Source organism: Eschrichtius robustus, chromosome 4 (genome assembly GCF_028021215.1).
Source record: "Eschrichtius robustus isolate mEscRob2 chromosome 4, mEscRob2.pri, whole genome shotgun sequence".
In the NCBI taxonomy this organism is placed as follows: Eukaryota; Metazoa; Chordata; class Mammalia; order Artiodactyla; family Eschrichtiidae; genus Eschrichtius; species Eschrichtius robustus.
In genome coordinates, this window is record NC_090827.1 from 99,264,120 (window position 1) to 99,288,829 (window position 24,710).

The 24,710-nt window shown below is 40.7% G+C and overlaps 1 protein-coding gene across 1 annotated transcript in view; it reads right to left on the bottom strand.

Moving 5' to 3' along the window:
- STIM2 (stromal interaction molecule 2) overlaps positions 1-15,589 on the bottom strand; it is a 162,784-nt gene extending 147,195 nt beyond the window's left edge. The window contains exon 1 of the mRNA XM_068543126.1: positions 15,011-15,589. Within this exon, the coding sequence (XP_068399227.1) occupies positions 15,011-15,419 (409 nt within the window). The 5' untranslated portion in view covers positions 15,420-15,589. The remainder of the gene's footprint in view (positions 1-15,010) is intronic.
- Between the last annotated feature and the right edge of the window lie 9,121 nt (positions 15,590-24,710).

Here is a 24,710-nt window from a genome sequence, read left to right on the forward strand (position 1 = left end):
GAAGATGTGCTACAGTTCTTCCCAAAAATACCTAACACACAAAATTTTTCAATACCAAGAAAGACATATTAGATCAGAACAGATGTCAATGATTAAATCATGCAATATTCCAGACTAACTTATTTTAAAGTGCTGGACACACTGTATCAAAGTGATATTTGTAAATGATTAATCACTATATAAATGTAAGGTATCATCAACTATAACAGATTACAATCAAAGACAAAGCTTCAAGTCAAAAAGTATCTACAAGACTATGGTACAACTTTTAAGAGAAAGATACCTCAATTGAGTAAAAACTAAAGAACCACTATAATACAACAAACATAAGTAGACAGATATTGCCTGTCAGAATTGCAGTAAGAAGGGTATAAAGAATCTGTTAAGAAAGTTCCAAGGTGGAAGAAGTCATGCCCTCAAATTAAAGATGACTCTGCAAAGACTTTATGACAACAGAAACACGGAAGAGCAGGAGCCATCTCAATTTTTGCCAACTATGACATCTCCAACTCTTACAACAGTGCGCTGCTGAACACAGAATATTATCAATATTTACTGACTGAATAAACAAACATTTAGAATGGACCTTGAGAGATTGAGAGGACACTCTAGCATGAGGGAAACACGTAAGGAAAAGAATAAAGGAGGAAATTAAGGTGTGTTCAAAGAACACGGAGTAGCCTAATTTTGCTGGAGTATATTTATAACATGCAGAAGATCAGCAGCAGCTTGTGTCCACTATGAACTTCGTAACATGTTTAAATTTAATTTGTTATAAGTGGAAAATAATAAAAGCTTTATTAATGAAACTAGAATATAAGAGAATGCAAGATGAGTTATAAGATTATTGCCTCCTCTAACACAAATGATTTAGTTCAGAACAAATATGGTAGCAATAAAAATGAAAAGAGTGGGGAAAAGGTCAAATATAATTCCAAGACTGTAAGTTTGATTGATCAGAAAACAGTGGCATAATTAAAAGAAATACAAAGTCAAAAAAAAGATGGGGTGGAGGGAGAATGACGTAAAGAAAATGACATTTGTTGAGCATTTATTCCTTGCTAAGCATTTCAAATACACTATTTTATTTAGTCTTCACAACAACTCTGTGAGGTAGTTATACTCCCATTTTACAAATGAAGCAAAGAAGTCAAGATGCTTCCCCAAAGCTCACAAAGTTAATTAGTTATGTGTCACTCCCTCTATTCTTCCTTCCTAAGGGAACCTCCATTTTGTCCAAATATGGGCCAGCAATGTGCTCAGGAAGGTGGGCCACTCCCCTAGGCCTGGGACAATGAAACTTGATTGTTCTAAACAAGGGAAATCCTATATCCATTATCCAATAACCCAGGCCTGACCTATGAGACATGAGAAGAAATATGTTGAGGGCTCCGGGAAACTTTCTTACCTGCATTAGCATCATGGATGTCATTGGGAACCTTGAAACCACCAATCTAAGAATTACCCTTGATTCCTCCCTTTCCTTCACTCTTGTTTCCCAATCCATCAGCAAGTCAAATTGATTCTATTCAATAATTCCAAAACATCTTGTTAACCCTTCCTTTTCTCCTATCATCCTAATCCAAGCCATTATTAACTCTCAACTGGACTCTTAACAATTACTCTCCTAGGCAATCTCCCTGTGGTCACTCTTGCTCCCAACAATTCATTCCCCAAACAGCAGCCAAAGAAATCTTTAAAATGTAAATCATGGAGCAACTAGAACCCTTGTGTTCTGTTGGTGGGACTGTAAAATGGTACGACCACCATGGAAAACAGTACAGAGTTTTCTTAAAAAATTAAAATAAAAAAAAAAAAGCTACCATATGCTCCAGCAACCCCACCACTGAGCATATATACACCAAAAAATTGAAAGCAGAGTCTCAAAGAGATATTTGCACACCCACGTTCATAGCAGCACTATTCACTATAGCCAAGAGGTAAAAGCAACGCAAGTGTCCTTCGACAGATGAATGGATATAAAAAAATGCGGTATAAACATACAATGGAATATTATTCAGCCTTAAGATAGAAGGAAATCCTGTCATATACAACAAGGGTGAACTTTAAGGACCTTATGCTAAGTGACATAAGCTAGTCACAGTAAGACAAATACTGAATAATTCCACTTATATGAGGTATCTAAAATAGTCAAATTCATAGAAACAGAAAGTAGATAGTAGTGAATATACTTAACACTACTGAACTGTACACTTAAAAATGGTTAAGATGGTAAATTTTATGTTATGTTTTTTTCATAACATACATACACAGCAGGCCAAAGGAGAAAAAAAAAAAAAAAAGTAAATCATATCACTTCACTCCTCTCCTTAAAATGCTTCAGCTGCTTCCTATCACCCACTGATAAACTCCAAACAAGGTCCATGAGGCTCTGTACCATCTGGTCCTTCCTGCCTGTACAGCCAGATCACATGCTACTCTCCTCCTTCAAGATGCTCAGTCAAAATGATACTCTCTCACTTCCTCAAACAATTCAAATTCTTTCTTGCCTCAAGGTCTTTGTCCATTCTATCACCCCTGTGTGGAATGCTCATCCCTAATTCTTCACAGACTTGGCTCTTTATTATCCTTCAGATGTCACCTTAAATGTGACCTTCTCAGAAGCCTTCCCCAACCAGGCTACCTAAACTAATAGGTGTCCCCACACCATCCACATTCTTTTCTATCTTATGTCTCTTCTGTTCCTTGGTAGCATTTCTCGCAAATTAAAATACTATTTTTTTCCCCTATCTTTCCAAACAAAATGCAAGTTCCACAGGGACAAGGACCTCATCAATCCTGTTCATCATTATGTCCCGAATACTTATCATATGCCTGTTATATACTTAACATTCAAATATTTATTGAGTAATTTCACATTAAGAAAAAATCATTCTATAAGCCTGTTATTAAATATACATAAATATATATACAGATCTTTAAAAGACTAACTGATGTGACAACTATTATTTCTAGTTATTGAGGTAGACATGTTGACTTTATACTTTTCGATATGCTCTAACTTTCCTATAATAAATCTTTACACTCAGAAATTAAAGATTTTTAAGACTAATATTTCAACTTCTAAATGCTTCATATCTTTTAATTATATAAAATAATAAAGGTACAAAACAAGACAATGATACAACCGACTTTTTAAAAACACCACAGTACGCCTCAATCTCTGCCTATACTTAGTTCTGTATTTCTACAAAGTTTTAACTAATATCAGACCAGTAATGGTTGTTTAGATCACAGAACTGACTCAAACTATGCCTACTTACTTTTCTAAATGCATATAAAACATTTTAATAATACTCAATATATCATAGCACATTTCTACAACTTTCCTACATCTATATCTATAGATTAAAAAAAAGTCAACAGTAACTGAACACTTACACTTGCCACACTCTAAGCACTTTACATAGATTAACTCATTTATACTTTAAACCCATTTTAGAGATAAGGAAATTTAGGTACTAATAGGTTACATCACCTACCCTAAATTACAAAACCACTGTCAGACTGGGCCTCAAGCCCAGGAAATCATGCTCTAGTCAAGACGCTATGCTCTTAACCACACTAGTTGGAACAGACTTACAGCCCAAATAAAAATTCAAGATATAAAATGCTATGTTTCTTAAAAATTGCATTCCATCCTTAAGGAATATTCATGAAAACAAAGCACAAATAGGAATTACCCACTTGTTGAGAATACCAATTTTTTTTAAAAAGTCCTTTGTCTTAAGCCCCAGGAATCATACATTTTAAATGTGCATTTTTTAAGAGTTCAGAATATTTAATAGCAAAATTTTAAAAAATGAAAAACTGGTTATTTACCAAGATAAATGAAGAAAGAACTCATAAAGTTCCTTGGACAATAAAGATCTAGAACTTAACATTAATCAAAAAGTTTAATTCTGCTACTTCTCCAGCCTCATTTCCTAATTCACTTCTAATCACACCCTGGGCTTTGTCATAACACTCCTTGGCACTGGAAGATTTTTAAGGCATAAACTATTTGAAAGCAATCCTGAATCTCCATTATACGGAATAATTTATTATGGAGATGACAATTTCACAAGGCTTCTATAAGGATTAAATGAGATAAAACATACAAATGCCAGGCATAAATTTGAATCCCACACGCAAATATAAATGTTTGTACACTACAAGCAGGCTGACCACTGACTCTGCCATCCTGGGTATTTGGTAATTCACAATCACCATCCAGCATTCTCAAATGCCAATGTGTGTGATCAATGTCATTCCCCACTCAGCTGACTTCTCTCACACCGTTATAATTTTCCCTATCTGACAAACTCTTATATAGTCTCAGTGAATACCCCTACTGTGAGGAAGGGGGGACATCTTCATTAATAACCCACCTCCTCACATCAAAGTTAGGGACTCCCAACTTTGTATTTAATTTTACTAAATACAGCACATGCCCTAATGTCCATATACCCTCATCACAATGTATCATCACCCTTTAAGTGGTTATATCTCCTCCTGGAAAACAAAGCACAGTCAATAGCTTATTAATCCTGGAATTCCAAACATCTGATTTGGTGACTGGCATATAAAAGTCACTGAGGGTTTTTGTTTGTTTGCTTGTAGTTTTTGGTTTGTTTGTAAATGAAGAATAGAAGTAATACAAAGGGGTGAACAAAAAAGAATGTTTGTTTATATTATACCTTTTTCCAAAGAAAGGGAAAAGGAGACTTATTTTCAATACTGCAAATGTATAACAAGCACTTGTAATAAAAATTCTAAAAGATATTTTTAGTAAATGCAGGAACGCTCCTAGATAAGCTACCTAGTCATTTCCTTTGAAAAAACAAATACACAGAAATCTGTTGCATTTCTATAGACTAACAACAAACTATCAGAAAGAGAAATTAAGGAAGCATTCCCATTTACAATTGCATCAAAAAGAATAAAATACCTAAGAATAAATCTACCTAAGGAGGTAAAAGACTTGTACTCGAAAAACTGTAAGACACTGATGAAAGAAACTGAAGACAACAAAAACAGATGGAAAGGTATACTGTGTCCATGGACTGGAAGAATTAATATTGTTAAAATGACCATACTACCCAAGGCAATCTACAGATACATTGCAATCTCTATCAAAACCAAGGGCATTTTTCACAGAATTAGAACAAATAGTTTTAATATTTGTATGGAGGGACTTCCCTGGTGGTCCAGTGGTTGGGAATCCGCCTTCCAATGCAGGGGACACAGGTTCGATCCCTGGTCAGGGAACTATGATCCCACGTGCCGTGAGGCAACTAAGCCCATGCACCGCAACTACTGAGCCCATGCGCTCTAGAGCCTGCACGCCACAACTAGAGAGCCCGTGCACCACAACTAGAGACAAGCCCGTGTGCCACAACAAAGAGCCCACGCGCCACAACGAAAGATCCCATGTGCCGCAACTAAGACCCAACACAGCCAAATAAATTTTTAAAATATATATTTTTTTAAAATGTGTATGGGAACACACAGAGCCAAAACAATCTTGAGAAAGAACAGAGCTGGAGGAATCATGCTCCCTGACTTCAGACTCTACTACAAAGCTACAGTAATTAAAACAGTATGGTACTGGCATAAGAACAGACACATAGATCAACGGAACAGAACAGAGAGCCTGGAGATAAATCCACGCACTTATGGTCAATTAATCTATGACAAAGGAGGCAAGAACATGCAATGGAGAAAAGACAGTCTCTCCAATAAGTGGTGCTGGGAAAACTAGACAGCTACATGTAAAAGAATGAAATTAGAACATTCTCTAACACCATATACAAAAATAAGTTCAAAATGGATTAAAGACCTAAGTGTAAGACCAGAAACCACAAAAATTCTAGAAGAAAACATAGGTAGAAAACTCTTTGACACAAATCGTAGCAATAATTTTGGGCTCTGTCTCCTAAAGCAAAGGAAATAAAACCAAAAATAATCAAATGGGACCAAATCAAACTTAAAAGCTTTGCCCAGCAAAGGAAAGCACTGACAAAACAAAAAGATAACCTACTGAATGGGAGAAAATATTTGCAAATGATATGACGAATAAGCAGTTAATACCCAACATATATAAACAGCTCATACAATTCAACATCAAAAAAGCAAACAACCCAATTAAAAAATGGGCAGAAGACCTGAACAGGCATTTTTCCAGAGAAGACATGCAGATGGCCAACAGGCATATGAAAAGATGCTCAACATCATGAATCATCAGAGAAATGCAAATTAAAACTATAATGAGATATCACCTCATTATAAATGAGGTATCTATTAAGAATGGCTATCACCAAAAAGAACAGAAATAACAAATGTTGGTGAGGACGTAGAGAAAAGGGAACCCTCGCACACTGTTGGTAGGCATGCAAACTGATGTAGCCACTGTGGAAAACAGTATGGAGATTTCTCAAAAAACTAAAAATAGAAGTACCGTATGACCCAAAAATTCCACTCCTGGTTATATATCCAAAAAAAAGGAGAACACTAATTTGAAAAGGTACATGCGCCCCAATGTTCACAGCAGCATTATTTACAATTGCCAAGATATGGAAGCAACCTAAGTGTCCATCAACAGATGAATGGATAAAGAAGATGTGGTGTGTATGTATGCGTGTGTACACACACACAAACACACACGTAATGGAATACCACTCAGCCATAAAAAAGAATGAAATTTTGCCATTTGTAACAACATGAATGGACTTGGAGGGTATTATGCTAAGTGAAGTAAGTCAGAGAAAGACAAATACTGTATGATATCACTTATATGTGGAATTTTAAAAAACAAAACTGGTGAATATAACAAAACAAGAAAGACTCACAGATATAGAGCACTAGTGGTTACCAGTGGGGAGACGGAAGGGGGGAGGGGCAAGATAGGGGTGGGGAATTAAGAGGTACAAACTATTATGTATAAAATAAGCTACAAGGATACACAGGGAATACAGCCAACATTTTATAATAACTATAAATGGAGTATAACCTTTGAAAATTGTGAATCACTGTTGCACACCTGAAACACATATAATATTGTATATCATCTATACCTCAATTTTTTTAAATTATAGTTATACATTTTTTAAAATTATGTGATCCACTCTCTAGCAATTTTCAAATTTATATTGTTCTTGCAACAATAAAAATGGTCAATTTTTATATTCCCAGTTCTTTGCATCATTCTGACACAAAACAGTCACTAAAAAATGTTCAAAACTATATGCGTACACACACATTCACTGAAGCCTGACTTTCTCACTTTTAGCCTCTGGGTTTTTTAGGATCCATTTCGACCGACCTAGAACCAAATACTGGATGCACACTGCAAGGTATATTTAAAAAAGCAAATTCAAGAAACAGCAAAGGATACCTGTACCACAGCTGGACAAAGATCTGGAGTAGCTTTTTTTTAATTTGGTACACAGAAATACAGAAGAAAGAAATATCAAAGATTAACACAGTCTGAATGTTTGTGACAAAGTAGAAAGAACAGATGAAGATGACAGAGCAGGAAAAGAGGAAAAATTACATACTTGTCATTAATGGAAAAATTAAAAGATTTATTGCTGGAGACTAGGAGTAAAGAAGAAGGGGAACTAAGATTATCTATTACTCAACATCATATATTTTTGAAAGGAAAGAAAAACAATAGTGCAAAGAAAACATGAGTGCAATAACATGGACCCGTACACTGTGCTGAATAGCAGGAAAAAATTTCAAGTAAGGATTTTAAAACCTTTTTCACTTATTGAGAATCACTTAAGAAACAATTACGAATCACTTTCATTACTCTGGGGGTTTGTGATGAGGTTTCTTACTATTTTTTAATTACCTAAATAAGATACTCACTTCAAATATTTTCAAAATTTAAAAACCAGTTTTTACTTAATTCAGTAAAATCTTCTTTGACATTTTCAGTTCCATATAATGTCAAGTTTAGGAAAATCAAAGAGAGAGGTAGAGAAAATGAAAATGACTAGGGGAAAAAGAGTAAGTTACAGAGGCCAAGATCCAGGCACACAAAAAGATAAATTCATTTGCAAGAACACTGGGACAGATACAGACACCTGAGTTCTGAAATGAACTAGTCCAAGTAAACTGTGTTTGTCATACTCTGGTTCCCTGGTCCTGGGGTGGGGGGGTTACCACTATCTTAAGAAAACACTGAAAAGTCACTATTAAACATTCTAAAACTAATCTTAGCCTAAAGTTGTTTCACTTTAGACAAGATGGCTGATAAAGCCTAACAGAAAGGAAATTACTCTCAGGACTGCAGCCATGATGGTTGTGCAGTATCACCTCAAGGGCCAAATGAAATAAAGCCAAAAGTCAAATCAATCATTGGCTTGGGGTTCCCCACCCCCAATTTAGAACTTTCCTAGTAATGAAGTTCTCTGAGGAGGAAATGTTCAGGTAGACTAGAGGAACACAGACTGAGGACACAGGCTTAGGGGAGAACCAACCTTAAATCTGCAACAATGAAACCAGTCAAGGACAATAGTTACTGAAGGTAGGATTAGAAAGTGTCAAGACGGATTGAATATCCGGACTGAATACCTACTAATATAAAGATCTAGAAGGATAAGGAAAGGAACAAATCATTTAGATTTGGCATTTGAAATCATCTACAGATCAAGTGTGAAATTCACACAATGAAATTCAAAAGTTAATTTTGAAACAAATAATATATCAGTACTCTGAGACACTGTTATTCAAATGGCGGCTGGGGGGGAGTTCAACCCTGATGCATGGTAATGTTAGTTCAATCTGGAAACAGTTATCTTTGTTAAGGAATAAACATGAATTTTTAAATATGGAATACTAAAAAGTTTCATATAAACCGTTTGTAAATCATCACATAAGTCCAATCATATACAAAAATAGTAATTAAATAGGCACATTTGAAATAAAGACGCTCTACAACAAAGTGTTCCTTCTTGCCTGTTTTCAAGGACTTGTACCAATTTAAGTCATTTTACAAACTCCAGGAGTTTAAAGGTTAAAGGCAATTTTTATTTCTTAGACTTTACATAGATTCCTTTCTAATCTAACCATAAAGGAAATTTTATAAAATTTCCTCTAAACATTTTCATAGCCACTGTATCTTTTAAATTTTCAAGACCTCCACTTCTATATAGCTTACTAATTGGCCTCTTTATCTCTCTTATCTCCTCACTTCCATCCACCTAGACTTAGCTTTTCAAACACTGAGGTCATGTCACTCCCATGTTTAAAAACCACAGGGCTTCTCAACCCCTGACAGGGTAATAGATTTAGAACTCTAAGTTCACGAACAAAACATTCTGAAAGGTCAAAACACCTTTTTAAGCCTTTCATTTGACCTTAAAATTTAAAGTAAACTTACATTTTCCATAACTTGTGCATGTTTAGTATTGTTAAATGTTTTAAATTACTATCTATTAAATATTTAATGTTTGCTTTCAAAATAAGCTAGTAGGGCTTCCCTGGTGGCGCAGTGGTTGAGAATCTGCCTGCCAATGCAGGGGACACGGGTTCGAGCCCTGGTCTGGGAAGATCCCACATGCCGCGGAGCAACTAGGCCCGTGAGCCACAACGACTGAGCCTGCGCGTCTGGAGCCTGTGCTCCGCAACAAGAGAGGCCGCGACAGTGAGAGGCCCGCGCACCGCAATGAAGAGTGGCCCGGGCTTGCCGCAACTAGAGAAAGCCCTCGCACAGAAACGAAGACCCAACACAGCCATAAATAAATAAATAAATAAAATTTTTAAAAAAATAATAATCTAGTAAAATGAATATGCCAAGAAAATGTATCGTAACTTTCCTGTGGCTTTCCATACTCCCCAGCACATGGCTGAGTACCCCAGTTTTAGATGTGCTGACATTTTGATACACAGGGAATAAACTAGGGAATATTAAAGCTCTTGAAAATTTGGCCAAACCTTCTTTCTCCTTGCATTTCTGCCACTCTACATACAACCTATGCTTAACTCTAAAGAAAACTATTAACTTATTCCTTATTCTTGCATACGCTTCCTCCCTGAAAGCCTTTTCACTCATCTCCACAACAAGTCCTATCTATACATCAAGGTCCAGCTCAAACCCAACCCTCCTCCAAGTAATAGTCTCTAGTAGCCTTTCTTTCTCCAACATTTTTAGGTCTGTTATTGTTAATCACAGTCTATCTCATTATTATGTCTAGTTGTGTGTATAAGGAAGCATACAACATACCAGTTAAGAATCAAAGCTTTGGAATCAGAGAAACACAGGTCAACATCCGACTCTGCTACTTACTAAATGTAACCTTGGACAAGTTACTTAAGATCATCCTGCATCAGTTTCCTCATCTCTTACATGAAGAAAGCAACTATCTAACAGAATTAATCTCACAATCAAAAACAGTGATGTATATAAAGCACTTAGCACAATACTGACTGCCAGTAATAGTTTAATAAATATACCTATTATTCCCAATAGGCAGACCCATGTCTTAGTCTCTTTTGTATTTTTTTCCCATTCGTACTACATGGTATTCGGCATGTGCTTAATAATTGCTTGGTTGATGAAATCTGATCAATTCAGAAGTAATCTCCTAGGTAGGTCTTAATAAGGTAAGGTCCAAATTCTGGCGAATATCAAAAATGGCTTGCTAATCATATTATTAGCTGTTAATTTTAACATTAGCTTAATGAGTTCATACTTTAGCTACCCTATACACAAATATAGATCTCCATGCATCATTCCAAAAATGTTCCACACTGCATTATTATCAATGAACAGGGCAATATCCAAAATACTTGATACAGTTACTCAAAAGTCTAAATTAATCTAAGAACATTAGCATGTATCCAATCACAAAGCAAGCCTTTAGCAAATTAAAGAATTCCTGTGTGGATCCTATTGTTAAAATTAAACTAAATCCTGAACCCACTTTTCCAGCTGGCCCCTTGAGTTTTTCCTGTGTCAGGGGATTCCCAACAGAGACCACTCAGTTCTGCCATAGCATTCTCAAAAAGAGTACCAAGGGATGCAATGTTTCCAGACCAATAAGATTACTACCAATTCTTAAATGGTCAGAATAGACTAGATCAGAAGGGATACGAGTATATTCTTTAATTCTGTAGTCAGCAACAGGAAAAAGAAAAAACAACCTAGAGCAATGGCCAAAGACTAGTAAAGACAGAGACTGGTATGCGAATTCCCTGTCGGTCCAGTGGTTAAGACTTTGCTTACCAATACAGGGGGTGCAGGTTCGATCCCTGGTCAGGGAGCTAAAATCCCACATGCCTCGTGGTCAAAAAACCAAAACATAAAACAGAAGCAATGTTGTAACAAATTCAATAAAGACTTTCAAAATGGTCCACATCAAAAAAAAAAAAAAAAATTTTTTTTTTTTTTAAAGAAATAGACTGGCAAATGAAAACTATGGGAAAGGAAAAAAAAAGGATACAGCAGTAGACCTAGCCATCAAAAGGCAGCTTCAGGAAATCCTAAGCTAAATTCAAAAAGAATAACTTCACAAAAGGAGGAAAAACATTTTCTAACACTATGTGAAGTACACTATGAATTTAACTATTGTCACAATGAAAACATTAACACGTGCAAATTCACAAAATATTACTCAAAGTAACATATGTATATATATAACATATATATGACAAATACATATATTTTGTCAGAATAAATAATTGTGTTCTATAAACATGCGATATATTTATGCATGTGTGTATCTCTATTGTATATATGTGTGCCCTTTCATAAGCTATTTCTCAGGGACCATATCTGGATGAGATCAATCACTGCCTACTGGGATCAATTCATTGACTCTGAATCTGTTAGGCAAAAAAGAAAAAAAAAAAGTGATGTTTTGAATTATTCAAACACTGCTTTAGATTATAATCAACAAGCACTCAATCACCAATCCCTAACTTGCTTTAAATTTCAATCACTTTGAAAGTAAGAACCCTAAATATATATGTATTGTTATTTATTCTTATGACAATGGGCCTGTTTATTTTGATGTGACATAGTCTCTCTCTTTAAAAGAACACCCACTTGCTCAAAACTAAGCACGCAATAGATGATTTAAAGGCAATTTATTCTTAAAATACACTAAACCTCTAAAGTAAAACTCTTGAGAGGCAAACTTCAGTGGAAACGGCTGTTTTCTAGATTTTATTAGTAAGAGGCAAACTCTTTTGAAGTTCCTAAAGGTAAGTATTTAAAATACTAATCCGAAGAGAAAAAGAGAAGATAAAGTGACTTTGGTTGTCATTTTCAGAGCTATTAAGAATTCACAGTTAAATGACATCTTTAATACAGAGCCAGAGAGAGCAATTCTCTCAAAATTCTTACAAGAATTTTCCATTTTCAACATTCACATGAAGCTTAGTTTCATTACTGAAACTCTCTATTCCATTTCTACCCATTAACACTGCCTAGATTATAACGCCGTATTTTTTAAGTTCAGTCTATGGTTCTACTTCCTGAAGTGTACAACAGCAATTTATGTTCTGGGTTTAGCACAACATTTACAAATGGTAACCATAAAAGAAAGCACTATTCATACAATCAGAATAGGAAGGAGTCCCATACTGACCATATAATTCAAAGAAATTTTCAGTATGCTCTAACTTTGTTGACTGTATTTACATAAACTTATTAAAATAACCCAATTTAACTTGTACACTGTGTAATTTGATTATCTTAAATTTCAAGTGATTTACATGATTCAAAAAATCAATATTCAGGCTTCCCTGGTGGCGCAGTGGTTAAGAATCCGCCTGCCAATGCAAGGGACACGGGTTCGAGCCCTGGGCCGGGAAGATCCCACATGCCGCGGAGCAACTAAGCCCGTGCGCCACAACTACTGAGCCTGCGCTCTAGAGCCCGCGAGCCACAACTACTGAGCCTGCGTGCCACAACTACTTAAGCTCGCACGCCTAGAGCCGTGCTCCGCACCAAGAGAAGCCACCGCAATGAGAAGGCCACTCACCGCAACTAGAGAAAAGCCCGTGAGCACAACGAAGACCCAATGCAGACAAAAATAAAACTAAATAAACTTATTTTAAAAAATCAATATTCTAACAAAGGGAAAGACTCTATTAAGAATATTAAAAATAAATTCCAGGGTCAATATTATTTTAGTAAACTTATTTTAAAGCACTACAGCACAAACTAATTTTGTGTGATATATCAGACTTTTCATCCAATAAGAATCACCTTTCCTTTTTCACAATACCATAAATAACTCAGAGGAATTTAAGTCTTCAAAAGGAAGGATTATAAACAGCTTATTAAAATAAAATTCGATCTTAAGTAATTTTCTTGACCTAATCTACATGATATACAACATACTGTTAGTGGTTAATACTACGTTTTCCGAATCATGTGCCCTTTTAGCAACTACATAGTGATAAAACACTAGCCAATTATTTATTAACCAAACTTTTCTGCTCAAGAAACCAAGAGCCACACTCCTATAGCTTCTAGAAACCCAAGTAATTCTGCTCCTTCCCTTCGTGTATGAGGCATTAAACCTTCACATTATAGTTTTATCTTGCTACTTTCCCAATAATCACTATAAGACTATGCAAGCATAAAACTATCCAATCTATCCTCTCAAACTCTATTACACTCCTAATACTGATCATTCTGTAACTGTTTTATCAAAATTACCCAGTGATAAGTCTGATGTTTCAATTTCCACTTAAAGGGCTTGATATACTTCAGGGTAAAACAAGTTAAATATTCCTATCATTATGTTCCATATACTACAACTTCCAAAGAGCTTGGAAAGTTTACCAACACCCTCCTCTCTAGAATAGTAAACATCCTGTCATAGAACCCAGAGAATAGCTGCTTTGCTCTAAAGAATAGAGCTCCTGAGCTCCACTCACAGCAGCTGTTAGTAACTTTCAAACGCCTGTTGGACTATCACTTTGGTTAAATTAATGATGGGTCATCTTTTTCCACTTTACTTTTTCCTTTTTAGTCCTGCAATTATGTAGAAAATCTACAAAGTACTTTTAAAAATAAAGTACCAAAAAAAAAAGCTTACTTTAAACTCCACTACTTTTCCAAAAGAAATCATTTCAAGATCCTTACATCACTACTTAAACCACAACCTATCAGTAGTACATGACAATGGAAAGCTATAAAAGGATTCAATTTTCTACCTCACCTTACCACATATGTTCGCCAGTTTTCAATAATTTCAAGAACGTTCCATATTTTTAAAAAGTGCTGTTGCAGTCTATCAGAAGTGTGCTGCTCAAATACGAGCACCGAATTTCCTGCACTTGGTAAATTTTCGGTATATTCCTGGTAACCTGCTCAGCTTTCTGCACCCTTTGCACCCAGTGATGCTCCCACCAGCAAATACTATCTATCCATCCTTTAAAACGGTCTTCTCCCCACTCCTCAAAAAGTCCACATTAGACTTAGAGGTTTCCGCATACTAATAAGGAACCACTAAATACCACTAGGTATTATGACTCTCAAAGAATCCTCTCCAGCAGCCTCCCCCGGGACATTGTGCTCAGCGGGTCTCTCAACCTGTGAGACTCACTGCCAGCTGCCTTTGCAACAGCAGCACCAAAGGCGGTCTCAATACCGCATTGCTGCTGCTGACTTCTCCTAGCAGTTTCAAAAAAAAAAAAAAAATCAGTCCAGTACCCTGCAGACCCTGCTGGCTCTTCTGCAGCACGGAAGAGAAACCACCGCATTGCTCAGCGTGGAACACCGGAGAGCAGACTTAAGGGCGGGGAAGCGACTGCCGTCGAGAGGCTTTGACGAGGGCGGGGTATCAAGAGGGAGAGGGAAGGCGTCCGGAGTGCAGCGCCCAAGCAGCTGCCAGGGCGCTGGCGTCTGGGCACCCGGCTGGGCATCGCGCACTGACGAGAGCCGTCGAACAGCAGGCGCCGGGCAGGGGGCACGGGCCCCTCCCGGGGATGGGGGTCCCGCAGCGCTCGGCCGAGCCCCGCCCGCCGCCCTCCCGGCCCTCACCTGTCATGAGTGCCGGGCTGTCGCCCCCCGCCGCGGCGGGAGAGGAGGCGGCCGCCGCGGCAGAGCCCGCCGCCCGCCGTCCGCGGAGGTGCCTGGGCACCAGCTCGCATCCGTCCGCCGCGCCTGCCACCAGCAGCCCGAGGACCAGCAGCGCAGCCCAGCGCCGCCGCCGCCGCAGCCAGCCCGAGGCCGGGCCGGGCGTCGTGGCGGGATGAGGACGCGGAGGAGGAGCGGGGGGAAAGCGCGGCGGCGCCCCGGCCGCCAGCCACTCGCCCGCTTCGCGAGGCGCGGCCGCCTCCTGCGACTCCTCGGGCCACCCCCGCCGCCTCAGACGCGAGCTCCTGTCGGGCTCCAGCCTGGTCCCGTCGGCACCGGCGGCCTCTGGAGCTCGGGTCCCGGCTGCGTTCATTGGTTTCGGTTATTTAAAAAAAAACAAAAAAAAGGTGAGGAGCAAAAAGGTACGTCGTCTTCAGGCCGCGCGCGACACTCGCGCTGCTGCGGCAGCAAGACTGGGATCCGCTGCTCTGGCGCCTCCAAACACCAGTCCCAGCGCCCGCGCCGCCGCCGCCGCGGCGCATCCCCCCGCCCCCTCCGGCCCGCGCCCGTCGTAGTACCACGCTCGGCCCGGACGCCTCCTCCCCTCACACATTCGCTCGCATACCAATCCCCCGCCTCCTTCAGCCCCTCCACTGCGCAGGCGCGACGGGGCTGCATTGGGCCTGCGCGGCACCCGAGCTCCGCCCCCGGGGGCGTTCCGGGTAGGACGAGAGCCGTGGGGTGGTTTCCAAGGCTTTCGCTGAGCGGCGAAGATAGGGGGTGGGGAGGAAGGCGGACTTGCCCCCTTCCCCCATTCACGTCCCCCTCCCCCATTCACGCCCCCACCGCGACTGAGGCGGCGGGGGAGGGGGAGCGGGAACCGGAACCAAGGGGACGGGGAGAAGAGTACGGACATCCGAAATCGTTTGGGCGACTTTTAACCGTGCAGATGGCAGCAAAAATAATTGCATAGGTCAGAAAACCTTGTAATCGGAAACAGCGGCGTCTCCAGAATTTCGGTATAGGTGGGGCTTAACAAGACGCTAGCAGTATGGAAGTGGAGGTCATAGCGTTTTACTTACTTATCAAAGACTTAAAGCTCTTGCTAAGTGCCAGTGTGCCAGGCAATGTCCTAAGCGCTTTACAAATTTACACATTGTAACTCTAAAAGTTAGGTGGTGGTATCGTTTTCATCCCCATTTTACAAAAGAGGAAACTAAGGCTGAGAAACGTTGTTACTTGCCCCCAGTTTCCGCAGCTAAAAAATGGGAGACGGTGCCAGATTTAGCGCCACTGAATGTAAATATTCAAAAGGATTTGGTCCAGCCTCTATTCTCCTATGTTCAAACATTACCTGAACTCATCACCTCCCTAACCGCACCCCACCCCAAGGAGTCTTTGCTGTCAGCTGAATAGGTTGACAGAAAAACGGTGTTTCAGATTTCATTTGGCTTCACGTACCTCAAAAGAAGCACGCCACACACACAAACACACACACACACACACACACACACATTCTCTCTCCAGAGGCACAAAATTGTTTTGCAGATACGGTTCTTAAGCACAAAGGTCCTGTTTGTTATTGAGTCTCTGTTGTTGGGTTAGGGTTTTGATTTGGTTTTTTATTGGTTTGTTTTCTCAAGTCAAGAAGATACTCAAATTACACAATCTCCCAAATAATTTCTTAGGCAGTCCGACCAACATAACCATGAATATCACTGACTATGGAAGGACAGATGCACATTTCAGAAAAGAACTAAGAATTTCTTTGAGGCTAATCAATCTATCAACAATGATTTCTTGACAGACTTCTTGGGGACACGGTGTTTAGGGGGCAATTCTTTATAAGGCATCAGGGAGATTATATTTCCCCTGCTGAAAGGCACAGCAATCAAGTCACATATTTGCTGAATGTCCTCCAAAAGGAGATAATTGTGCTAGAGGGCCAGAAAAATATAAAGAAATAGCAGGCTTGTTTTCTGCTCTCCAGAAGGCAACATTTCATCAACATTAACTGAGTGCCTAGCATGTGCCAGGCAGAGTACTTAGTAGTGGGGATTCAAGGGGGTATAAGAGGGACACTTGCAAAAGTCAAGTCAGTTCAGATATATAAGACAGAGAACACCGTCCCTGCCTGGGGCATCTTACAATCTTGCTTAGCAGATAAAATTTACACCCATTAAACAATTAGAGGCTAATACAAGGTAATAGTTAATCAGTTGTTAAATTGGGCAGAGCAAGCTGTTACTGCTGTTTCAATAGCAGTATGAAACCACGAACAAATTAACAAATCACTGGGTCCAAGCTTCTTTAAACAAAGATGATACGGGCTTCTTTTCTTTCTTTTAAAGATAGACGTTGGCACTGAGATGGTACTGGATTGGGGCTTATGATTGTTTATTCTTCTCACTACTGGAGCCACAAAGGAGTTACAGAAGTAGAAGAACCTGCAAGCACTAAAGAGACCTCTCTCAGGCAGGCCAGGGTTCGGCAAGACATCCTCCTTCTCGTATCATCTTTGTCACGGGTACCAAAGTTTCCGGCTGTTAAACGAGTGGCCAGAATGCATCTTCTTGCTGAACAGAGGAACAGTTATCACTGTGCATCGAGCAGAAATCTAGGTGCAGAAAAGAGAAAGTCCATTGCTTTGGAAGACAAGCCTATCTCTAGAATTACAGATGCTACAATTTGCAAGCCAAACGTAAAGACAAGGTTCCAGTTGAAGCAATCGCTTCCTTTTCTTCTCAGGTTTCCTGTTCCACCTCCAAGCCGTTGCTTCCACTTTTCTTACCTCCAGCCAAATCCTATTCAAAATCCACTTTGACCCCTTTTCCCTGACACCTACCTACTCCTATAGCCTGATTTATACCTTTTAACGTCCAAACCTCACGATTTACCATTTATTTACAGAATGTCTTTATTGTCTAATTTTCACCCATTCAGGACTTCAAGCATCTGATAGGCAGCAGTGAGCTTTGGAATCAGACAAACCTGGTGGAAAGAGCAACTCCACGGTATTTCAGCTGCGCGACCTGTAGACAAGATAATCTGTCCTAGGTTTCCAAAGGGGAAACTGGGGACCACGTAATAAACCCGCCTCACAGGGTTGTTGGTGGCGGCGGGAGACTGAAATAACAGGTCAGCCATTGCGCGGTGTCCGGCACACAGATACGTAGTCATCCCAGGGGAGAACTGGCCCCAGGCTCTGGGCGTGTATTCTAAGCGTGTTCCTGGCTTAGGAAAATTGCATCGCACTTTGCACGGTGGATTGATTTCATCTTCCGACAAATCCCTAACTCTGTGGGGCGCCCAGCACAGACGCACACTAGGATCCGTCCACCCGGGCCCTCTCCATCCCAGAAGCAAATCCGCCCTTCTTAAGAGTCTGGCCCCTTCCGCATCACCTTTTTCTCCCCGTTCTCCCCGGCAGCCAGGACAACCCACGACACCACCCCCGCTCCAACCCGGAGAACCGGATCTGATCCCTCGAGTGAGGCCAGCAGCGCGCCTGCGCCGCCCGGCAGCCTCGCGCATGCCCGCTGTCTCCTGCCGCTTTCCCCCAGGTGCGCGAGCTCTCAGGCTCCCGCGGTTCCGGGACGCCGCGCGCGGCTGCCCTCGCGGCTTCCGGCTCCCCCTCCGTGGGCGGTGCGTCCTTGCACCCGGCAGCCAGGCGATGACGTTGTGACGCGGGCGGGCTGTGGGTGGGCGTGGAGCGAGAGCAGGGATGGGGGTGGAGAAGTGGGGAGCTCCAGCCTGTGGTTAACCGAGAGGAGCTTTGTCTTTCGACTCGCACCGCCCACGGAATTTCTCCGGTCCGCTTGTGACCTGTAGGGCGGTTGCAAGTAGGATTTCTCACCTTTGACTTCGTGTCCCTGGAATGTCGGGGGCTGACTGAACATCATCCGAGAGCCCGCTTCATTTGCTCATCCTGGTTAAGCCCCTCGGAGAAATGCAAAGAGCTCCCTTTGGTGGAAGCACCGTTGCGTACCAACCCTTTTATGTTTTCCCACTGACTCCCCACACTAGCTTGCGAAGGAATCGAGGCCCCGAGAACTTTGGAAACACGTCCAAAGTGATACTGCTTATATGATGGTTCCAGTATCTGATCAGTGAAGCCGCCGCGTATAAATATGGCGCTCAAATTGTTGAATAAATTAAAGCACTAAAAAATAGTGACACATTGGAAGTAACTCATTGGCAAGATTCTTTCTCCCTAAAGCCAATAAGGCATGGAATATTACTCACCTAATCCAGGGAAGGTGGTAAACCTCATACCATCTTTCTGCTTGAGTGGAGAAAGGAAGTCTCCTAAAAGGTGTCGTGCATCCAGTGTAGGAAATAAAAAACTAATAATTTTTAATGTACTAACATACCTTTTTTAAAAGACACCCATCAGAGCAAAAGCAAGTCAACTTTGCCCACCAAAGCTATGGGAGTCAGCAGGCTCTGGGGTCATTTCTATCACTAAAGATGTTGGCCCTGGTACTGCTTAATCTGAGGTGTTACATGAATACTAATGATCATGTAGTATCTGATAAGTGCAAAAGCAGTAGGAGTTGACAGTTCCTGAAAAAAGAGTGGAATTGTGATGGAGATAAAAGAAGAGGTATTCATAATTGAAAATGATGAGAGAATAAGAATTGCTTCATTTGCACACAGATGACCTCCTTGGATAGTACTGACAATTCTGAAGATAAAAAGGCAAATTATACAACAGGTAAAACATGATACGCCTATGCTCTTGACAGCAAGAGACTGGAAAAGTGATTGATGGAATGGAAAAACCTTGGAGTATGATGGAAGAGATAAGCTTCTAAGTCAGATGCCTACTAACCTAATCTGAAGTCAGTTAAGACCAAGTATTTGTTCTGGAACTAAAGCTTAGGATGGTAAATTTTTTGTTTTCCGGCAAAGTGTGGTTCCATGGGCTCAAAGCACTAATCAAATGTTCATAACACCTGTGAGTTACAGGGCACAAAGCTGTTCAAGTGTTCCTTTCAATACTTGAAGAGATTATCTAGGAGGAAATTACCTACCCTCAATTTCAAAGTACAGTAAGTCCCCTACATATGAGCCTTCAAGTTGCGAACTTTCAGTGATGCAAACGCACGTTCCATCAACGTCAGGCATGAGTGAAATTACAGCTTGCCCTCCGTCTCCTATTGCTGATGATCTTTCAGCTCTACCATCTCCCACCTCCTCTCCCTCCGCCAGTCAGTAACTCTTCTTTCCTGTTCACTCGATGCCAGCCCCTGTATGCCATCGGTTGTACTGTACTACTGTACTTTTCAAGGTACTGTAGGATTTTAAATGTTTTCTTTATTTTTTGTGTTTGTTGTTTATGTATTATTTGTGTGAAAAGTATTATAAACCTATTACAGTACAGTACTATATAGTTGATTGTGTTAATTGGGTACCTAGGCTAACTTTGTTGAACTTACAAACAAATTGGGCTTATGAATGCGCTCTCAGAATGGAACTCGTTCATATGAAGGGGACTTACTATATACAAAACATGTCTATTTTAGGAAAAGGTGCCATACAACATATATGAGCAAGGACATTTCAAAGTTTCAAAGGGTTTTAAAGTTTTAAAGTTTCAAAGGGTTGCCCATCTCCCTTTCCTTTTGCGGAAAATTCATCTGGAGACTGCAAATTTAAACTCCTTCTCATTAAGTTTGAATGAATAAAAACATGGCCATAAGTACAGCCATTTGGAATCTAAACGCTTTGTAAGGAGAGACGCTCCTGTATCTTGGTTCCAGGAAAGCCAGGTCCTTGCTGGAAGCTTATTTGAGCTATGATGTCTATAAGAATGTGGATTCTGGGGCTTCCCTGGTGGCGCAGTGGTTGAGAATCTGCCTGCCAATGCAGGGGACACGGGTTTGAGCCCTGGTCTGGGAAGATGCCACATGCCGCGGAGCAGCTAAGCATGTGCGCCACACTACTGAGCCTGCACTCTAGAGCCCACAAGCCACAACTACTGAGCCTGCGTGCCACAACTACTGAAGCCCACCCGCCTAGAGCCCATGCTCCGCAACAAGAGAAGCCACTGCAATAAAGAGTGGCCTGGGCTTGCCGCAACTAGGAAAGCCCACACACAGCAACGAAGACCCAATGCAGCCATAAATTAATTAATTAATTAATTTTTTTAAAAGGGCTTCCCTGGTAGCACAGTGGTTAAGAATCCGCCTGCCAGTGCAGGGGACAGGGTTTCGAGCCCTGGTCCGGGAAGATCCCACATGCCACGGAGCAACTAATCCCGTGCGCCCCAACTACTGAGCCTGCGCCCTAGAGCCCCCGAGCCACAACTACTGAAGGTGGCACACCTAGAGCCCTGCTCCGCAACAAGAGAAGCCACCGCAATGAGAAGCCCCCGCTCGCCGCAACTAGAGAAAGCCCGCGCGCAGCAACGAAGACCCAACGCAGCCAAAAATAAATAAAAATTTAAAAAAATTAAAAAAAAAAAAAGAATATGGATTCTGGAGTTCACATAGCCATTTACTAACCGTGTGACTTTGGCCAAGTCACTAAACATTTTAACTTCAGTTTCTTCTGTAAAAAGGTAAAAAGTTCATAATAATAGTACCTAGACAGGGTTGTTGTGAGGTAAAAATGGTTGTAAAGGTACCTGGTGCATAAATAGCCGTTAGTATCTAAGCTCATAAGGGTGTTAAGGACAAGAGCTTGTTTTCACTTAAATTGTGCAAAAGAGGAACATGGAAAGAGAGAACGCAGTAAAAACAGACAAGAGCACATATCACAAAAGTAAGCACATAAAAATCTTTACAGGGCCTATGCCTGAGGGGATGATCAATGATGGTATTTGAATCCCAGTTCTCTAGAAAACAGAATCTGAGGTAAAGGCTTATATAACAACAATTCCTTGGGGAGTGCAATGCCAGGGAAGCAAGAGTGAGGGGAAAGGGGAAATGAGGCAGGGAAGGAAGTAGAAAAAAATCAAGGGGATGAACTCCTGAACTGGCTGCTGGGTCTCGTGTGATTTCTCCGTAGCAGACTTGGGAGACCACAGTGTTTTGGAAAAGAGGAAGGTAGAACAATGGAGCTCCGGGCTCCCGTCAGGCAAAGGTTCCTGCAGGAGCTGTGAGCCCCCCATACTTCTGAATCATGGCTCGTGCCTCCTCAGGCAGCTGCCAGGGAAGCCACACTCTCAGCAGCAGTGGCATTATCCATGCATGAGCTGAGCCGGCAAGTGAATGGGAGCCAACAGCACTCCCCAACTGTCCACCCGCAGCCTGCAGCTTCCAGCAGTGCCTACCACCTCTGTAGCAACAGAGAGGCTCCAGGAAAAAAAGGCTGGGGATTCAAGGTATTAAGCAAAACATTACTAGGTCATGCCCCAAAGCAGCATGAGGGACCTGAGCAAGCAGAGCATCACGATGTCTTGGCCACTATCACCAAGGCAGCCACAGATTTCAACAAGCCTCCTTTCAAGGAAGATTGAAGCATCCTTTTTGCAACCTAGAAGGGTGCTGTTGCAGTGCAGTAATGCTCCTGGATGGCAAATGTAGCATCAAACAGAAGACTATGACCAAGCAAACTCAGGGAGACACATCACTTGGGTTCGACATAACAGTAATAGCAGAGACATAGGAGGACCAAGGCATAAAAGGCATTATGAACTAAGAGAAGCCCTTCATGATTCATGCATCAAACATTGAATTTAAGTGTCAGGTAATATATTAGGTGCTAGGATCAAAGATGAAAAGAACAATCCTTACGTTCAGGACTTAAGGAGCTCACAGTCACATAACAGCAATAAAAAAAATAGATATTTCATTCATTTATTCGTGCTTTGTTTAATAATATCTGTCATCATTAAATGATGGTTCTACAATCTCTGATGTGGTTAAAACTTCCAAGAAAACAGTTCATTTTTCAAGTTCTTCCCTCAAAAAATTAATATCAAGTGAGTTTATGAATGATCTCATACTTCACATAATGCAGCTGCCAGGAACTGGAAAATTAGGCATTTGTCTGAATGTTTTAATATTTACACAAAGGTGTTCCAGAATGTGTTTGCAATTGGAGGAGTGGAATGATTAAAGGCTTGTTTGGGAACAAGCCTTCTGACATGGAAAAGAAGGAAAACAGCCTGGAAATGTGGAGGTTCAGATTATGGAGGAGCACATTCTTGTAGCATTATTGCAAATCCAGAAGGAAGAAGGTGAGAGTTCAGTGTTCTCTCTCTAAGCAGGACAAATTAGTGCTATTTGTCCAAAATTTATTGGGCCCTTGACTATGGGGAAATATAAAAAGAAAAGAAAAACGCACCTCATGGGAATTATGTTCTAGCTGGGGAAGCTGACAATATGTAAGATACATATGTGTCAAGTGTCAGATGCTGATAAGTAATACAGGAGGAAAAAAAGCAAGGTGAAGGAAGGTGATTTTTGAGTAAAGACTTGAACAAGGTGAGATGATCACACAGATATCTGGGTAGAGAGGATCCCAGAAGCAGGAAGATTTGGGGGAAACAATATGTATGGCCTGTTCCAGGAATAACAAGGGGGTAAGTATGGCTAGAGTCGACATAGGGAGAGAATAGTAGATGTAATAGGAGCCTAGAAATAGGAGCCAGAAAGTACAGGGTCTCCCAGGTCATAGTAAGAATTTTAGCTTTTTCTTCTGAATGAGGTCAGAAACTAGTGGAAGGGGACTTCCCTGGAAGTCCAGTGGTTACGACTTTGCCTTCCAGAGCAGCAGGTGCAGGTTCAATCCCTGGTCGGGGAGCTAAGATCCCACATGCCTCGCAGCCAAAAAACCAAAACATAGAACAGGATCAGTGTTGTAACACATTCAATAAAGACTTTAAAAATGGGCCACATAAAAAAAATCTTAAAAAAAAAAAAGAAAAAAAAAAAACAGTGGAAGGTTTTGAATAGCACGATGAGATCTGACGTACATTTTTATAGGATCACTCCAGTTGCTTCAGGGCAGGAGCAGGGACAATAGTTTGGAGTCTCCTGTAACAACCAAGACAAGAGGTGATGGCAGTTTGGACCAGAATAGAGGCAGAAGTGATGGTAAAAATAGTAAAATTCTTGGTAAATTTTGAAAGTAGAATCAACTGGCTTTATTGAGCCAACTGAAAACAATATGTGAGAACAAAGTCAAGGATAGCACTGACATTTTTGCCTTAAGCAACTGTAAGAGTGAAGTTGTCATCAACTAAGACGGCAAAGACTATGAGAAGAGCAGGGCAGGGGTAGGGGTGGGTGGTGGAGAAGATTAAAAGCCTGTTTTGGATAGGTTCAATCTGAGATGCTATTAGCCATCTCAGTGGAAACATCAATGAGCAGTTGGATATACAGGTCTAGAGTTCAGAGGAAAAGCCCAGGCTGGAGGTATACATGTAGAAGTCATCAGCATATAGATTGACTATAAAACCATGAGATTATCCACACTTTACCAAAATGTACCCATCCTGTCTTGTCCTTTGTGCACTAAACAGGTGCAAATAAAAGAAAAAGTACTTATTACAGCAAGGAACTCATTTATAGACTGTACTAACCTTAGAAGTAGTATAAAATAAGCATTTAAATAACTGCAAAGGCTTTGTTAAATTAATGGCCAAATGATCCAAAGTGAGTTTATTAAAGAAAATTCAGTAGCTTAGGTTTATATTCTTGTACCCCTCACC